Source organism: Protopterus annectens, chromosome 12.part0, assembly GCF_019279795.1.
Source record: "Protopterus annectens isolate FY-2018-M chromosome 12.part0, PAN1.0, whole genome shotgun sequence".
Taxonomy (NCBI): domain Eukaryota; kingdom Metazoa; phylum Chordata; order Ceratodontiformes; family Protopteridae; genus Protopterus; species Protopterus annectens.
The window spans coordinates 310,450,733-310,466,816 of NC_056746.1; the positions used below are offsets into that span (position 1 = coordinate 310,450,733).

Genomic DNA, 16,084 nt, shown 5'->3' on the forward strand with positions numbered 1-16,084 from the left:
CAAAAAAAAAAAAAAAAACAGAGCTAATATACAGGTAAACGTTTACATGAAACATACAGGTATACTCACAAACACCTGCAAGTATGAAGAGAGGTGAAAAGGGTATAGCACTGAATAGCAGCTACATACACTAGTGTCATTACTTAACTAAAAATAGAAGCACGTATGATATTCTTATTTTACAAGATCTACCTTAAGCCAGACTGGCATCAGTAAAAGGCAATCCCATTCAATATGTTTGACAGTTGTCCCAAAGAGTTAATGCTGTAAGGTGTAATTCCTGTGGTACAAAAAGTTTGATTCCCACAGCCCTCATTTGTCCACACCTTAAGCAATTTGTTTAAACAGACCAATGCTTGGGAACAACTGGGAATTTGGTTAGATTGCTCAATGGTCCCCTAAACTGCAAGCCAAGTAACTACCTATGACTGACTTCACCCTATAATACTGCTGGAAGAGAGACTGCTACAAGACAAAAAGTGATGACTGTCCAATGCAGGTAAGAAAGACACCATGGGAAGTCAATGGTAGGAGGATGGGGAAAACAGATGCACATTTACTAAAGAATAATCTGAGTCACTCCTGCTTTAGGACTGCTTCACACCAATTGCTGCTTTCCACAAAACACACCCCATGGCCTCCAAAACAACCTGTGTGTATAGCAGAATTGTACATATTCACAGATCATTTTCATACAAGGTAATAGAGAAAAAAAGAAAAGTCACAAGTGCTGAAAAAAATACTTAATTTTCTTTTACATTTAACAGGCAACTCCAGAAACACATGTCTACATCAAGTTGGCAAAAAACATCAGCTTGGAGTTATTCTGGTATGCACACAGGCTCAGATAAAAACATTATAGCTTAAAAACATTTTTACAAGGCAGTTCATGCGATCAAATCCAATTACTTATCTGTGACAGCACATAAAATCATTAAAACAAATTGATTGGTCTATAAGCAGTTTTTCAAAGGTACTGCCACCAACAATCATAGTTTTGTTTTTTTTTTTTTTTTTGTCATCAAAACAAAACCTCCTTATTAAACCACCTATGTTTAAATAAAATGTTTCAGTTATTTGGCTGCATTAAGACAGAAAATAAAAGCACCTGCAGGAATCTAGCTGCAAGGGTACTTGTACCTGTCTCATGACATGAAACAAAGTCTTTGCACTGTGTCCTAATGAGCGTTAAAATTCACCACGTTCTGCTGTTATAATTCCATACTGGCAAAAAGCAGAAGATAGTGTGCGACTGCGTGTGGGATTTCATGTTCATGCCAATATGCATCCCCCCAAATAATGTAGAAAACAATTCATAGTCTATAATCAATTATAAAAAGTAGGTTAAAATACATTCAGCTTCAATGTTCCTCTTTTACTGGTCCGCAGGTTTTTGCAGTCTGAAAGTCAAGCAGTTTCATTCAGTTTGGTTGCTTTACGTACTTCCTTTTTCATGTACTTGGCTGCTTACAGGTTTCAAAATAAATCAACAGCAGTGTCAGATAGTGCCTTCTAAAGCACTATGTAAACATACTGAAAGGTGAAGATCAAGTAGCCAGTGCAAACCACTGTAATGTCCCTCTCTCAACTAAACAGGGTAAAGATATTAAATAATCAGCAGCTCTACTGGATGAAACATAAGGTCAGTTTGGGTCATCTCCCAAAATCTCTTGTACGAAAGAAGCAACATCTGTATCCTTGGCATCATGTATATTAAAAAAAGGATGACCCTACAAACGAAAAAAGAAAAGATTACTCCATTGCATCATACAACGCTGAAATCCCTCTCGCTGAATCTTTTTTCTTTGTTTTTAATCAATCTGTCTGTAGAACACTGGAAGCATCTGTTACACTATAAAATGAATTATTATTTATTTGTAGCAGCTTAAATAATCTCTTTCATTGCCTGATAACTGGGTGAATAAGTTGGGGCATGGACCCTTTTGAGCCCATGACCCAGCCATTACTGGATGAAAGTACAACAGTCTGCTCAGATGTTGAAAAATGAACATATACTTTTCTGATGTCAGAAAATACAACCTTTGTCATGTAATTTTTAATACCTGTTGTGATCTAATCTCACACTATCAATTGTGACAGCCACCACAGAACAGTGTCAAACATCTGACAGCTTTGAAAGCTGTAATGCATTTTGTGCTACTGAAAGAAAAATAAAATAAATGCAGAACCATAGCACAGTGAAGTGTCTTTGGCAGTTGATCAGAGGAACACTTCCCTTCTGGTCACTGCCCATGTGGCCACTATCAAAGCTGTAAAATATCGTGCTAACACTTTTTTCCTCTGTAACCAGCAATACATCATAGCAACTAAAGCTCCATGTACTAAAAAGAATTATGACTGATGTCCTCCGATCATAACCAATATATTGCGTGTTCTCAAAATGGATGTCAAAATTCACCTCTTGTGCTTTGCTTCACTCCGCTCCCAAGTTGAATTTGTTGGCATCCACTTCTCAAACACATAACTGGTTATGAATGGAGATACAGTTATATTACACTCGTCCACACTAGGAAAACAAAGCAGCCAAACTTTAACCCTGTTTACAAGGATACAGCAATTAACAGCAAATGTAGCAGTTAGACACGTAACTACAGCTACAGGATATAAAACATACACAAATAGAAAGTACAGTTGTGTAAGCTGCACTTATTATAACATTAGATGTTCAAATTCCTACTGCTGCATTAGTCTGAGTATCTGGGTCACATACAGAGCAATCAGCAAAACTGTTTTCCATGTTATGAACCTCAAGTCAGCCTGATGTGCTGGTTCAAATGGACCAAAAGTTAAATTTTTCAAAAAGTTAACATTCCAAAGAACAACTACTAGTTTTCTAGGTGGACAGATATGCAGAACGCGTATCAAAAACATTTTAACATAAGAATGCATTGAAAGGGGGATCCACAGGTACACATGCTGAAATGATGAACAACTGAACTTTTATAGAGGAGTAAGAAAGGCCACAGGATAACTCACAGAGAACCACAGAAATACAGGCTTTAAAAGGATTATGGTTCTCATCTTAGCACCAACTAGAAAATATTTTCCACTTAGTAATATATGATTTTTATTAGCAGGTTTCTCTGCCTCCATTAATACCTGCTGCAGATCCTCAGAAAACAGATGCCTAAAAGGCATTAGGCTTCTATCATACAGGAAATTAAAATTGTTTCAAGTTGAGGTGTGCCAAACAACCCCTTGTCTTGTATGAGTACGTCCAGTCTGTGAGTAAACTCAAGTATAATTGTCCTTGGCCAATTTCAAATGAAAGGAGATCCTTGGGCCAGAAGGGAATCACCACAATGATCTCTGAAGAGTCCTTCTGAATCTTCATAATGACCCTGGATATCAGTGGAAAGGCATACAGGAAATGAAAATGCATCCGTTTTTCTGGCCTGATTGCAAGGAATTCTGGAGCAGAAATTTGCCAGTTTGCTGTGAATGGAGGCGAAAAGACCTACCTTAGGTGCTCCCACAGCTGGCTCAAATCCTAGAAGACCCCCTGATTCATTTTCATTTGTGAGGGTCTGTCCTGGTCCTCCAAAGCTTGTCTGCCACAATATTTTGCTCTTTTGCTCTGATGGGACGTAAGATGTCCGCAAAGAGAGACCGTGTTGAATGGCTATATTTGGCTAGATCTGAAGCCTCCAGTTTCCTTTCCCAAAGTCCCTTAAGTAGTCATTCTGATTTGGACTGTCCTTGGTTTGGGGAAGGGGGTCCTGAATTCTTTTTGGAAGCCCCATGCTGCTATTTCTTAAACGTCTGTTTACCTGCATTTTGTTGAGACTGTATTTTGTCTTGCAAAAATTGAACGAGAGTTTAGAAATTTTGGAAAAGAAAGGCAGAAAAATCTTATCAAATCCTTGTATTAACTTACTCCTTTCACTACAATTTTGATAGCCTCTGCAGCACAGGAACAAAAAAACGAATTCTCTATCCAAAATGAGAAGTTATGTACCTACCATAACATTCCATGTTAGTTGTCATCTTCTTGCCTTCTTTCTTGCTGGATGGGTTCGGAGCTGATCCTCGGCTCCGACTCGGCCTATACTAAAGCTCGAGAGCTATTTTTACTGGCTCAAGGCTACCCTGTATCCCACAATGCTAGGCGCTAACTACCCAGATCTCGTTTGATAGATAACATCATAGCAGTTCTGATCCCAGAACAAAGGAGAAAGAGGAATACCTATATATATATATATATATATAACATACCCAGAAAAGGCAACCATGGGAGTCCAAGCTGGGATGAAAGAAGGCCCAGAAGGATCCTTTCGGTCTGTCCAGGTTAGGGGGTTGGAGGGTGGGACGCAAGAAAGAAGGCGAGAAGAAGACAACTAACATGGAATGTTATGGTTGGTACATAACTTCTCAATGTTAAATTGTCAATCTCGCCTTCATTCTTCCTGGATGGGACCGCATCCTAGCACCTCAGCCCTGGGTGGCTCATCTGAACAGACTCTTGAGGACGGTGGAACCAAAGTTAGCTCAGCTTCTGGAGGCCATGTCCAGTTTGTAATGAGAAATAAAGGTATGAGGAGAGGCCCATGTTGCTGCCGCACAAATGGAGTCTATAGGTAACCTAGCCTGAAAATCTATTGACGTAGCTAAGGCTCTAGTTGAGTGGGCTCTAGAATTTTGAAGGAAGTTCTTGACTCCTCAGTTCATAGATGAAAGTAATCACAGAGGCCAACCATCTGGAAAGGGTTACTTTGGAAACTGGAAGGCCTTTCTTCCCTTCCGCATAAGTCAGGAAGAGCTGCTCAGATTTCCTAACTTGCTTGGTTCTATCCAGGTAGTAACGGAGTTGACGGTGAACATCCAAAAAATGCAACTTTTGTTCCGCTCTGTTGGAGTAATTAGGGAAGAAAACTGGGAGATAGATAGTCTGGTTTAGATTTGTCTCAGAAGATATTTTGGGTAAAAAAGATGGGTTAGTTCTGAGGGATACTCTATCTTCATGGAAAACCAGATAATGAGGACGAACGCAAAGGGCGTGAAGCTCTGAGACTCTCCTCGCGGAAGTTATGGCCACTAGAAATAGAGTTTTCCATGAGAGTAACTTCAAAGAACAGGAAGCCACAGGTTCAAAGGAAGGGAGAATCAAAGAGGTTAAAACCAGATTCAAATCCCACTGTGGTGGGGGATCTTTGATTGGGGGCTTAAGTAAAAAGATACCTTTAAGGAAGGCTTTACAAAGTTTATGGGACATAACAGTGGAGTCCGACAGGCCAACATGAAAATTTGAAATGGCCACTAACTGAACTCTGATAGTGGACGAAGAAGAACCTGATTGAAAAAGTTCAGCCAAGAAATCTAGGACTGATTGGATAGGTGCCGTGAAAGGATCCATGTTTCTAGTCTCTGCCCAGAAGGAGAAACGTTTCCATTTGCTAGCATAAATCCTCCTTGTAGAAGATTTGTGGGAAGCTAGAACGATGTCACGCACCGAGTGGGAAATAAAAGGAAGCCTGGCTAAGGTTGGAAGTGGAGCAACCAAGCTGTGAGGTTGAGAGAGAGGAGGGAGTGGTGCAGCTCGCCCGACTGATGGGTCAAGAGGTCTGGCACTGGGTCCAGATGCCAGGGCTGCTCCAAGAGGTAACGATACAGGAACGGAAACCAGATTTGTCGAGGCCAGTAAGGGGCAATGAGGATCATTGTGGATCTCAATGCAGTAGCTTTCTGAATCAGCTGTGTGATTAATGGAAAGGGAGGAAAAGCATACAGAAGACACCGGGGCCAATCATGGACTAGAGCATCTCTGGGGGGGGGGTGAGTGAAGAAGTCGTGGCACTTGCTGTTTTGAGGTGTTGCGAAAAGATCGCAGCAAGGCTGATCCCATCTTTGGAAAATCTCTTCCACTACTGACTGCTTGAGAGACTACTTGTGTGGCATGAGAATGGCTCTGCTCAGCCTGTCCGCTATTACGTTGGACTTCCCGGGGATATGCGTTGCTATCAGAAACCGCTGAGAAGAGATCGCCCACTGCCAAAGTCTGAGTGCTTCTCGACACAAGGGATAGGACTTGGTTCTGCTCTGCTTGTTGATGTACCACACTACGGACATATTGTCCGTCTGAACTGCAATAGTCCCTATGGGAAGAGAGTCCTGAAGGGCTTGCAATGCAAAAAGTACTACTCTCATCTCCAGGACATTTATGTGCAGGTGGCACTCGAAAGGTTGCCATGTGCCCTGGACTGTCCTGCCCTGAAAATGCCCCCCCCATCCGATCAGGGAGTTTTCCGTTGTCACCGTAGCAACCGGGGGGCAAAGAACGAAGGGTCTTCCCTGAATGACTTGAAGGAAGACCATCCACCAAGAAAGGTGTTTCTTGCATGATTGGGTGATCAAAATGCTGTGTGACATTGGAAGCTGCTGAAAAGACCACTGGGAAAAGAGCATCCACTGAAGGATCCGCATGTAAAAGCGAGCTAGGGGAAGTAACGTAACGGCTGCTGCCATGAGACCTAAAGTTTTCAGTACAAACCTGGCATGGATTCTGTTGCTCTGAAGAAGGATGTGAACGTGTGGGTGAATATTTGAAATTCTCGGTGCAGTTAGTTTTGCGGACAGTTTGGCTGTGTCCAATATGGCACCTATGAAAGTAATAGACTGACAAGGCGACAAGGCAGACTTTTCGAAATTTATGGAGATACCTAGCTCTTTGCAAGTTTGAATGGTGTAATCTCTGGACTGAAGAAGTTGACGTCTGGTGGTGGCGGTAAGGAGCCAGTCATCCAGATATGGAAACACCTGGAATCCTTGACGTCTCAGATGAGCCGTGACCACTGCCATGCATTTGGTGAACACTCGGGGGGGCTGTAGTGAGACCAAAGGGCAGGGCCCTGAACTGGTACTGACTGGCCTCCAGCCGGAAGCGGAGAAACCTCCTGGAGCACCTGTGCATCTTGATGTGGTAGTATAGATCCTGAAGGTATATAGACCACATCCAATTGTCCTGGCCCAAAAAGGGTAGAATGGACTGTAGCGTGACCATCCGGAACTTCGTTCTTTGGACAGACCTGTTCAGCCTGCTGAGATCCAAAATTGGTCTCCAGTCCCCTGTCTTTTTTGGTACCAAAAAGAACTTGGAGTAGATTCAGGATCCTTGCTGGTCTGCTGGGACTGGTTGGATGGCTCTTTTTCTTAGCAGTTTTGAGATTTCTAATACTGCTTGTTCCCTTAGACTGGGTGGAACATCTGGAAGGGGCCTTTTTGGCCGTGTTGGGGTGTGGGCAAAGGGAATTTCGTAACCCTTGGATATGATTGACCGTACCCATCTGTCTTGGGTGAGGGAAAGCCAGGCTTCTGGGTACAGTGATAATCTTCCCCCAACTGCCTCCAAAGGCGGACAGTCGGGCAGCATCTCAGGGATGCTGGAAGGGCTGGCCAGAGACAGCTTCTCTGCTATCCTGATTCTGCGGACCCCCTCGGCCCTAGGGCGGCATCTGTTATTGCCCCCCCCGCCTCTAGAGGGGAACTCACCTCGTGCGTCAGGCGCGACTCCCTGTGGTTTGCGAAACCACATTTTTCCACCCTTCTGACCCTTAGGGTATGGTCTAGAACGGGTGAAAAAACGGACTCCCACGGCAGAGAGTCTCTTGCCATCCTGTTCGCATCTGGTCAAAGTATCCTTCACCTGAGGTCCGAACAACGCCGAACCATCAAAGGGGGAGTTAGTGAAGGATGCCTTGTAGGGGTCAGCAAAGTTACAAAGCCGCATCCAGGCATCACGCCTTAAGGCCACGCCTGTGCCTGCAGCCCTACTCGCCCCATCGGCCGCATAGGAAATAAGCCGCATGGAGGAGTTAACAATCGAGTTCAGGGTTGCCAGCTGGGAGCTGATTTTGTCTTGAGACCCCGCAGCTGTTGGATCCTGTAAAGTATCACCCATTTCTTTGAGCATGTCTCTGAAGGTGGATGAAATGACACAAGTAATTCAGCGACCACATGGTAAAGGTCGCTGAAGAAAACATCCGCTTGCCGTACCTATCCATAGTCCTAGATTCCTTATTAGGAGGATGGATCGGTACTGAAGGATCAGCCAGTTCCTTCTTAGTGGCCGCTGCCACCATGGCATCAACAGGGACACCCTTGGTTAAAAACTGCTTATCAGAAGGGGCTGTGATAAATTTTGAAGGCCTCTGTGGGGTAGGTTCCATCGTGTCAGCGGCCGTCCATGCCTTCTGCGCCACCACTTCCATGAGGGGGGTCAAAGGACGGAGACACCCAGGAGGTGGAAGGGCGAGAACCAAAAGCTTCTAGGTAAACCGACTCGTCCTCAGAAGGATTGAGGGTAGACCAGTTCCCACTCTGCTTGAGAATCTCAAGGATGTCAGAAAAGGAGACATCCTCAGAGGGGGACCGTGGGGACCCTTCCGACTCATCCAAGTCGGTATCAGATGTGGCGGACTCAGGAGAGTCCACATGCTTCCTCTTGCATTTCCTTTTCTGAGTGGGCTCCCCTGACGGATCAGGGGAGGCCTCGGAAGGGGAGGATGCTCCCAATGGGGGCACCTGAGGCGTTGGATCTCTGCGATCAGGGTCGAGAGGATGGGTAGAGACCGTAGCAGGCACAACAGTGGGAGGAGCTGAGGGAGCTGACTGAGGAGCAGGCACAGGGGCCAGCACACTCCTCATGACCTCAAAGGCACCCCTATCAGGCAGGGAAGAAGGTCCCCGCTCCGAAGAGATAAGGACCCCTCCAGGCACCAAGAGGGATGGCTCCGAGGCCGATGGGGCTGAACTCACCTGAGCCGAGGCTCCGAGAGGGAGAACGGGGTCAGACAAGGGTCCGATGCCACTCGCCCCCTCGGAGCCGACGAGGGATTCCCGGCACTCTGATCCCTCCAAGGATGGAACCATGGATGAAATCGGAGCCAACGACGGAGCCGAAAGGTGTGGTATCAGCTCCGACGTGTCGACGGTCCCGGCTCCCATGAACTCCGGCTCCGAGCTCAGAGGAAGAGTCAGAGGAGGAATCGACGATGGAATGGGGATAGTCGCTGTCTGATGAGAAGGGCTCTGAAGCATCTGGGCCAGTGCCTGCAACTTAAGGAGTCTGCTAACCACCCTCTCAAGGTCGTGTTCCGAAAGCCTGGAAGACAGAGAGGAATGGGAGCGATGGCTCCCCTCCGAAAGCAAAGGAGATCTCTGAGCCGAATGGACTGACTCCAAAGAAGGAGACCTGGAGCGCTTACGGCTCACAGACCGTTCCGACGCAACGATCGGAGCTGAGAGTCTTGGGAGCATCGGCTCCAGCCGGAGCTGACGTAGGAGCACTAAGAGCACCACTGGTCGAAGGCTCGGTTCGTGGAGCCGACAGTTTTGTGGGCTTCGAAGGTTTGCCTGACGAAGACTTGGTCGGGGAACCTTCGGGTTTCAACAAGCCTCGTAAAATAAGCTTGTTTCTGCGTTCCTGCAGGACTCTTGGACTGAATGCATGGCAGACAGAACAAGAGTCCTGCAGGTGCAGAGGGCCCAGGCAATAAACACAAGAAGTGTGACAGTCTGTCAGAGACATCTTCTGACAGCACGAGTCACACTTCTTGAAGCCTGAAACCACACACAACAAACACCCACACTCAAACTTGCTCAGTCTAGTCACACACACACACAGAGACTGAGACTATTTCAACCGACGAATAGAGAATTTTAAACTAAATTAAACTAAAATTTAAACTAAAATTTAGCCCGAAGGCCTAGTAATCTACGGAGTGGGGTAGGTAACGAGAAGTAGTTAGAAACAAACCCGAAAGGGAACTATCTAAGGTGGGGATACACTAGAGGGGTAATCTAATAGAAAAATTATTACTACAAAAGGTCAGGAAAACAACCTTACCAGAAAAGATTTTTACAAATCTAACCCGAGAGCCGGCAAAAACGCAACCTCGCAGCTGAAGTGGCAAACGAGATCTGGGTAGTTAGCGCCTAGCATTGTGGAATACAGGGTAGCCTCGAGCCGGTAAAAATAGCTCTCGAGCTTTAGTATAGGCCGAGTCGGAGCCGAGGATCGGCTCCGAACCCATCCAGCAAGAATGAAGGTGAGATTGACAACTTATCAGAATTTAAAATCTCATTTTTTACATCTGGTAGGTTCTGAGAATGCAGCCAGGCAAACGTCCTTAAAACAGTCCAGTGGCCACAGTCCTGGAAAAAGTATTTGCACACTATATAATGAGTTGTGGCTTGCCAAGTGGAATGAACTAATTTATTTAAAGCTGATTTTTCCTCACAATAAGAAAATCACAGACAAAACATTCCTCATACTTTCACAATTAGTCAGAATAAATTTTAGCATACGAGTCTGACAATTCAAAGTTACAGAAGCATACACATTTCCAATAATCTAACCATCACAGTAAGTTAATTCTAATCCTACTCTAAGTGTTTAGCAGCAGAAGGATTAACTGAAGCTATAGTTGCTGGGACAGGTTTGGGAAGAATGTATAACAATGTAAAAGACTGAGCAACTTTATACATTCTAGCTGCCTTTTTAGGACTAGCAGGCTATCAGGAAAATTGCAGGAAGTGACATCCTCCAGAGGGAAAAAGAAGTGGAGGAATGGATGAAAATTCTGGACATTTCTTCTGTGACAGCTTATAGTATTTTCTGAGGGAATGAGAAACCTCTTTCCCCACTGAAAACATTAGCACATTCTGGAAATAGTCCTGGTGAGACAGAACCCCCCCCCCCCCCACTGAGAGAATCAGAAACTGATCTCTCCTCAGAGTCTGAATCAGAAAACTGAGGAGAAAGCCCTACATCTGCCCCTTCATTTTCCTGTCCAGAGTCAGAATCTCTTCAGGAAGAGAGGCATCTCTTTCTTTTACCAGAGACCACCTTATAAGAAAGGTCAATAGCCTGACTTAAACCCTTGGCCAGACCCACTAAACTACTCCTGTCCAATGAAATTCGAGGAGGAGCAGATACAGGTTTAATTTTCTGTTTCTTTTCGACAGTAAAATAGGGCCAACAATGTCGGCAGCTTCCTCAGAGATAGGCACAACATGCTGACTAAACAGGGAAGCCTGCCCTGTTCCCTTTCCCAAGACGGTCAACAGCGGCTCTCCCTTGCCCACTGAGATGACTTCAACAGCCAAAGGATGTGGCTAATCCACAGTCCAAAGTGGCTGTAATTACTACACTAGAGGGATACAGGGTAAAAGATGAGTAGTCTTAAGAACAAGCTATGGCCACAGCACAGTCACCCACCTGTGGCAGATTGCTAGCCTGCTGTGTTAGCAAAGGCTGTTTGCTTAACTTTTTCTTTTTGTGGCTGGAAGTAGAACAGACTGAGGAACTGGTAGTTTGTTCTACTGTCATGCCAAAAATGCTGCCTCTTTCTTAAGGAAAACAAGCAACAAAAGCTAGTACAATTTTAAAGTCTTTAAAAATTACTTTTCTCAAAAAAAAAAAAAAAAAAAAAAAAAAAAAAAGAAGTGTAAAAATGAACCAGAACGTACACTTCTAACAAACTGTAAAAAAAAAAAAAAAAAAAATGGCTACTCGAAGGGACTGACTGCAAAACTAAAACCATTGTTTTATTCAGCAAAGAAATATAAAATCCACACAGAAACAGTATACAAAATAAGCATTTTCATCCATTTACACTCTATGGACTTCTTCACACATAATAAATCATCAACAAAGACCTTAAATAACCTGCCGTTAATTAGTCATGTCCATCAAGAACAACTCCTCCCACCTCTTCTTAAACGGCCTTTACAGTACTATGTTAAAAAAAAATACAACAAGGATCCAAGTTCTAAACAGTTGTTCAAATCAGTCTTAAAAATGAATATAGTACATAGATACGTGCATTTAAACCTTCATTCACTTCATAAAACAATCTCCGGCAGTTACTCACCTCCCCAGTGGGGAAAATAGCAAGATTAAACAGGTTTGAAAATATAGATAAAGAAGTTATGTACTCACCATAACGTTCCATGTGAGTTGTTTATCTCGCCTTTATTCTCACTGATGGGTTTGGAGCCGATCCTCTGCTCCGACACGGCTGTTAGCAAAGCTCAAGGTTTACCAGTAGCTCGAGACCAAGCCCCTTATCCCATGATGCACTACTGGAATTACCTCAGAACTTGTTTGCTGCATGTATATATAACCCTGTAAGGGGTGCACTCCCCAAGAAAGTAGCAGTAGTATTGAATAACCAGGATGATACTAGCCTCTAGGTCAACTGTCAGCCAGGAGGGAGATGGAGGGAGGGACGTGAGAATAAAGGCAAGATAAACAACTCACATGGAATGTTATGGTGAGTACATAACTTCTTTATGTGAAGTTGTTAAATCTCGCCATTTATTCTCATTGATGGGTAGCATCCCTACCACCTGCATTTTTCAGGACAGTAGAACCAAAAGACCTGTCCCTGGAAGCCTTATCCACTTTGTAATGAGTGATAAAGGTATGAGGCTTAGACCAAGTGGCTGCAGCATAAATGTTATCAAGGGGCAATTTGGCTTGAAAAGCAGAAGACAGAAGCGGCTCTGGTTGAATGAGCCTTTACTTTGTGTGGCAAAGGTATGTTAGCAGTTGCATGAACAAATGAGATACAATCCGATAACCATTTTGAAAGGGTTGTTTTAGTCACTGGTCTACCTTTTCTGGCCTCTGAAAAGGATACAAAAAGTTGATCCGATTTCCTAATATTCTTAGTTCTATCAAGATAAAATCTGAGCTGTCTGTGCACGTCAAGTTTGTGCAGCATGTATTCTAATTTATTGGAATTGTTGGGAAAAATTCAATGACCTGATTGATATTAGACTCAGAACAGACTTTAGGCAAAAAGGAGGGGTTTGTTCTGAAAGATACTCTATCAGCATGGAAAATCATATAAGGAGGTCCGATAGATAATACTTAAAGTTCTGACACTTTGCTGGCAGAAGTGATGGCCACTAGAAAAATAGTTTTCCAGGACAAAAATTTGAGATCACAAGATGATGCTGGTTCGAAGGGGGGAAGAATTATTTGAGATGGCTTAAAATTCAAATTCCAAGGAGAATAAGGGGTTTTGACAGGAGGCCTCATGTGAAAAACACCTTTGAGAAAAAACCTTAGATAACTCATGGGCCATAATATTTAATCCATCCAATCCATGGTGGAAATTAGATATGGCAGCAAACTGAACCCGAACTGTGGCAGCTGTTGCTCCTTCCTTAAAAGTCATTGTCAAAAACTCTAAAATGGACGACAAAGGAGCTGGGAAAGGGTCAATTTTTTGTATGCTGGCCCAGATGGAGAACCTTTTCCACTTACTACGATATAGTTTTCTGGTGGATGGCTCATGAGAAGACAATAGAATTTGTCTTGTGTCATCTGAGAGAGAATGAAGCCTGGCTATTTGGGGAAGTGGATCAGCCAAGCAGTCAGCTTTAGAGACTGCAGTGAAGGATGGAGGTCTTCTGATGGGTGTGTCAGGAGGTCTGGAACTGGGAACTGGGTCCAGGATCCATGGATCCTCCAGCAGATGATGGTGAAGAAAAGGGAACCAAATCTGTCAAGGCCAATGGGGTACTATAAGGATAACAGTCCTTCCCAGCAACTTTGCTTTCTGTAAAAACCTGGGTATCAATGGAATTGGAGGGAATGCATATGAGAGACCCGGAGGCCAATCGTGTACGACTGCATCTCTTGGAGGTTGTCCCGGAGGTGGTATCAGGGCAAAGTAGCTTCTGCATTTGGTATTGATGTGACTGGCAAAGAGGTCGCAGCAAGGCTGGCCCCATTTGCGGAAATTCATGTCCGCAACGTGTTTTTTGAAAGACCACTCGTGAAGCAACAAGATTGCCCTGCTCAGCTTGTCCGCTATCACGTTGGATTTCCCCGGGATGTGCATTGCTAACAGAAAATGCTGGGATGACACAGCCCATTGCCATACCCTGAGGGCTTCTCGACAAAGGGGGGTAAGACTTGGTTCCGCCCTGTTTGTTCAAGTACCAGACCACTGACATGTTGTCTGTCTGAATTGCAATTGTCCCTAGAGGAAGAGTCCTGAAAGTACTGCAACGCCAGAAGTACTGCTCTCAACTCCAGAACATTGATATGCAGATGTGACTCTTGATCCGTCCATGTGCCTTGGGCAGTCTTTCCCTGAAAATGTCCGTGGTCACAGTGGCTACTGGGGGGAGCACAAAGCATCATCCTATTGTGACATGAAGAGACGTCAACCACCACCGAAGGTCCCTCTTGCAAGAGTTTGTGATGAGAATCATGTGGTTCATTGGCAATTTCTGCTAAGACCATTGAGCGAACAGAAGCCACTGAAGAATTCGCATATGCATCCTTGCGAGTGGAATGGCTAGAATTGCTGCCGCCATCATACCTAGTACCTTCAAGACCTCTGCGGCTGTAGCTCTGTTTTTTGACACCAATGAGTTGACATGTTGGCGAAGAAGTGAGACCATTTTGACTGGAAGACGCAGAGTGGTGGTTGAAGTATCTAACTCTGCTCCTATAAAGACGGTATGCTGCGATGGCGACAAGGCAGACTTTTCTAAGTTGACTGTAATGCCCAAGTGGTTGCAGAGTGTCAGAGTAGATTCTGTTGCCTGAATCAACTGATGCCTGGTGATGGCAGTAAGGAGCCAAACATCTAGGTATGGAAACACCTGGAATCCTAGATGCCTCAGGTGAGCCGTGACCACTGCCATGCATTTGGTGAACACTCTAGGGGCTGTAGTGAGACCAAAGGGCAGGGCTCAAAACATGTAGTGAGTGGCTCCCAGCCGAAACGCAGGTGATCTCTGGAGTGTCTGTCCATCTTTATGTGGTAGTACGCGTCATTGAGATCGATGGAGCACATCCAATCACCTTTCCCTAAAAAGGGAAGAATGGCCTGAAGCATGACCATTCGGAACTTCTCTTTTTTTTACAAATTGGTTGAGTCTGCTGAGGACCAAGATAGGTCTCCAGTCCCCTGTTTTCTTTGGAACCAAAAAGAATCGAGTAAGTTGCGAATCCTGCTTGGTCTGCTGGGACTGGCTGGATGACTCTTTTTCTAGCAACTTTCAGACCTCTATAGTTGCTTGTCCCGAGACTGGGTGGAACATCCGGGATTCTGTTGACAGAAGTGGGAGGGGAAGAGAACGGTATGAAATACTCTCTGGAAATGATGTATTAAACCCAGGTATCGCATGTTATGCTTAGCCAGGCTTCTGGGTACAAAGATAAGCAACCCCCGACTGCCTCCAGAACCAGACAGCCGGGTCTCCTTTCAGAAGCGCTGGCAGGGCTGTCCAGAGAACTGGTCTCTGTCACCCTGCTGTTGCGGACCCCCATGCCGCACGGTGGCATCTTCCATTATAACCCCCTCCTCTGCCTCTAGGGGGGGTTTCGCCACGTGTGTCTGAAAGGCTCCCTGGGCTTTTCGGAACCACATCTTTCCGCCCTTGTGATAGGACCGAGTAGGGGTAGAAAAACGGACTCCGACGGCAGACAGAGTCTTTCCTTCCTGCTCACACCTAGCTAGAGTTTCCTTTACCTTGGGCCCAAACAGGGATGAGCCATCAAATGGGGTATTGATAAAGGAAGACTTGAAAGGCTCTGCAAAGGAACAGAGATGCATCCAGGCTTGTCTACACAGAGCAATGCCTGAACTAGCGGTCCTACTCAAACCATCAGCTGCATAAGATATGAGACACATGGACGAGTTCACAACTGAGTTTAGGGTAGCGAGCTGGGTGGTAACTGTCAGCAACCCCTGCAGCTACCGTACCCTGGATAGGATCAGCTAGCTCCTACGGGAGATCTCATTGCAGTCTGGTAGAATGGGTTAAATAGTTCAATGATTGAAGGGAAAAATTCGCTGAACTAAACATGCGTTTCCCATATTTATCCATGATCCTGAAATCTCTGTTAGGAGGATGGATAGATGAGGATGTCTCAGACATTTACTTTTTGGTGGCTGCCACCACCATGGCATCAACAGGCACTCCCTTAGTCAAAAAAGGCTTTGTCCACGGGGGCAGAGATGAACTTATTTGGCTTCCGAGGGACAAGTTCTATGATCTCCGGAGACTCACATGCCTTACGAGAGATCAGCTTCAT

General features: G+C 44.8%; 1 protein-coding gene across 2 annotated transcripts in view; it reads right to left on the bottom strand.

Annotated features, from left to right (window-relative positions):
• Nucleotides 1-728: 728 nt before the first annotated feature.
• Nucleotides 729-16,084, bottom strand: part of LOC122816534 (dual specificity mitogen-activated protein kinase kinase 3) — a 982,929-nt gene continuing 967,573 nt past the window's right edge. For both annotated transcript variants that reach the window (XM_044089378.1, XM_044089377.1), the window contains one exon: nucleotides 729-1,730. In XM_044089378.1, the coding sequence (XP_043945313.1) occupies nucleotides 1,644-1,730 (87 nt within the window). In that variant the 3' untranslated portion in view covers nucleotides 729-1,643. The remainder of the gene's footprint in view (nucleotides 1,731-16,084) is intronic.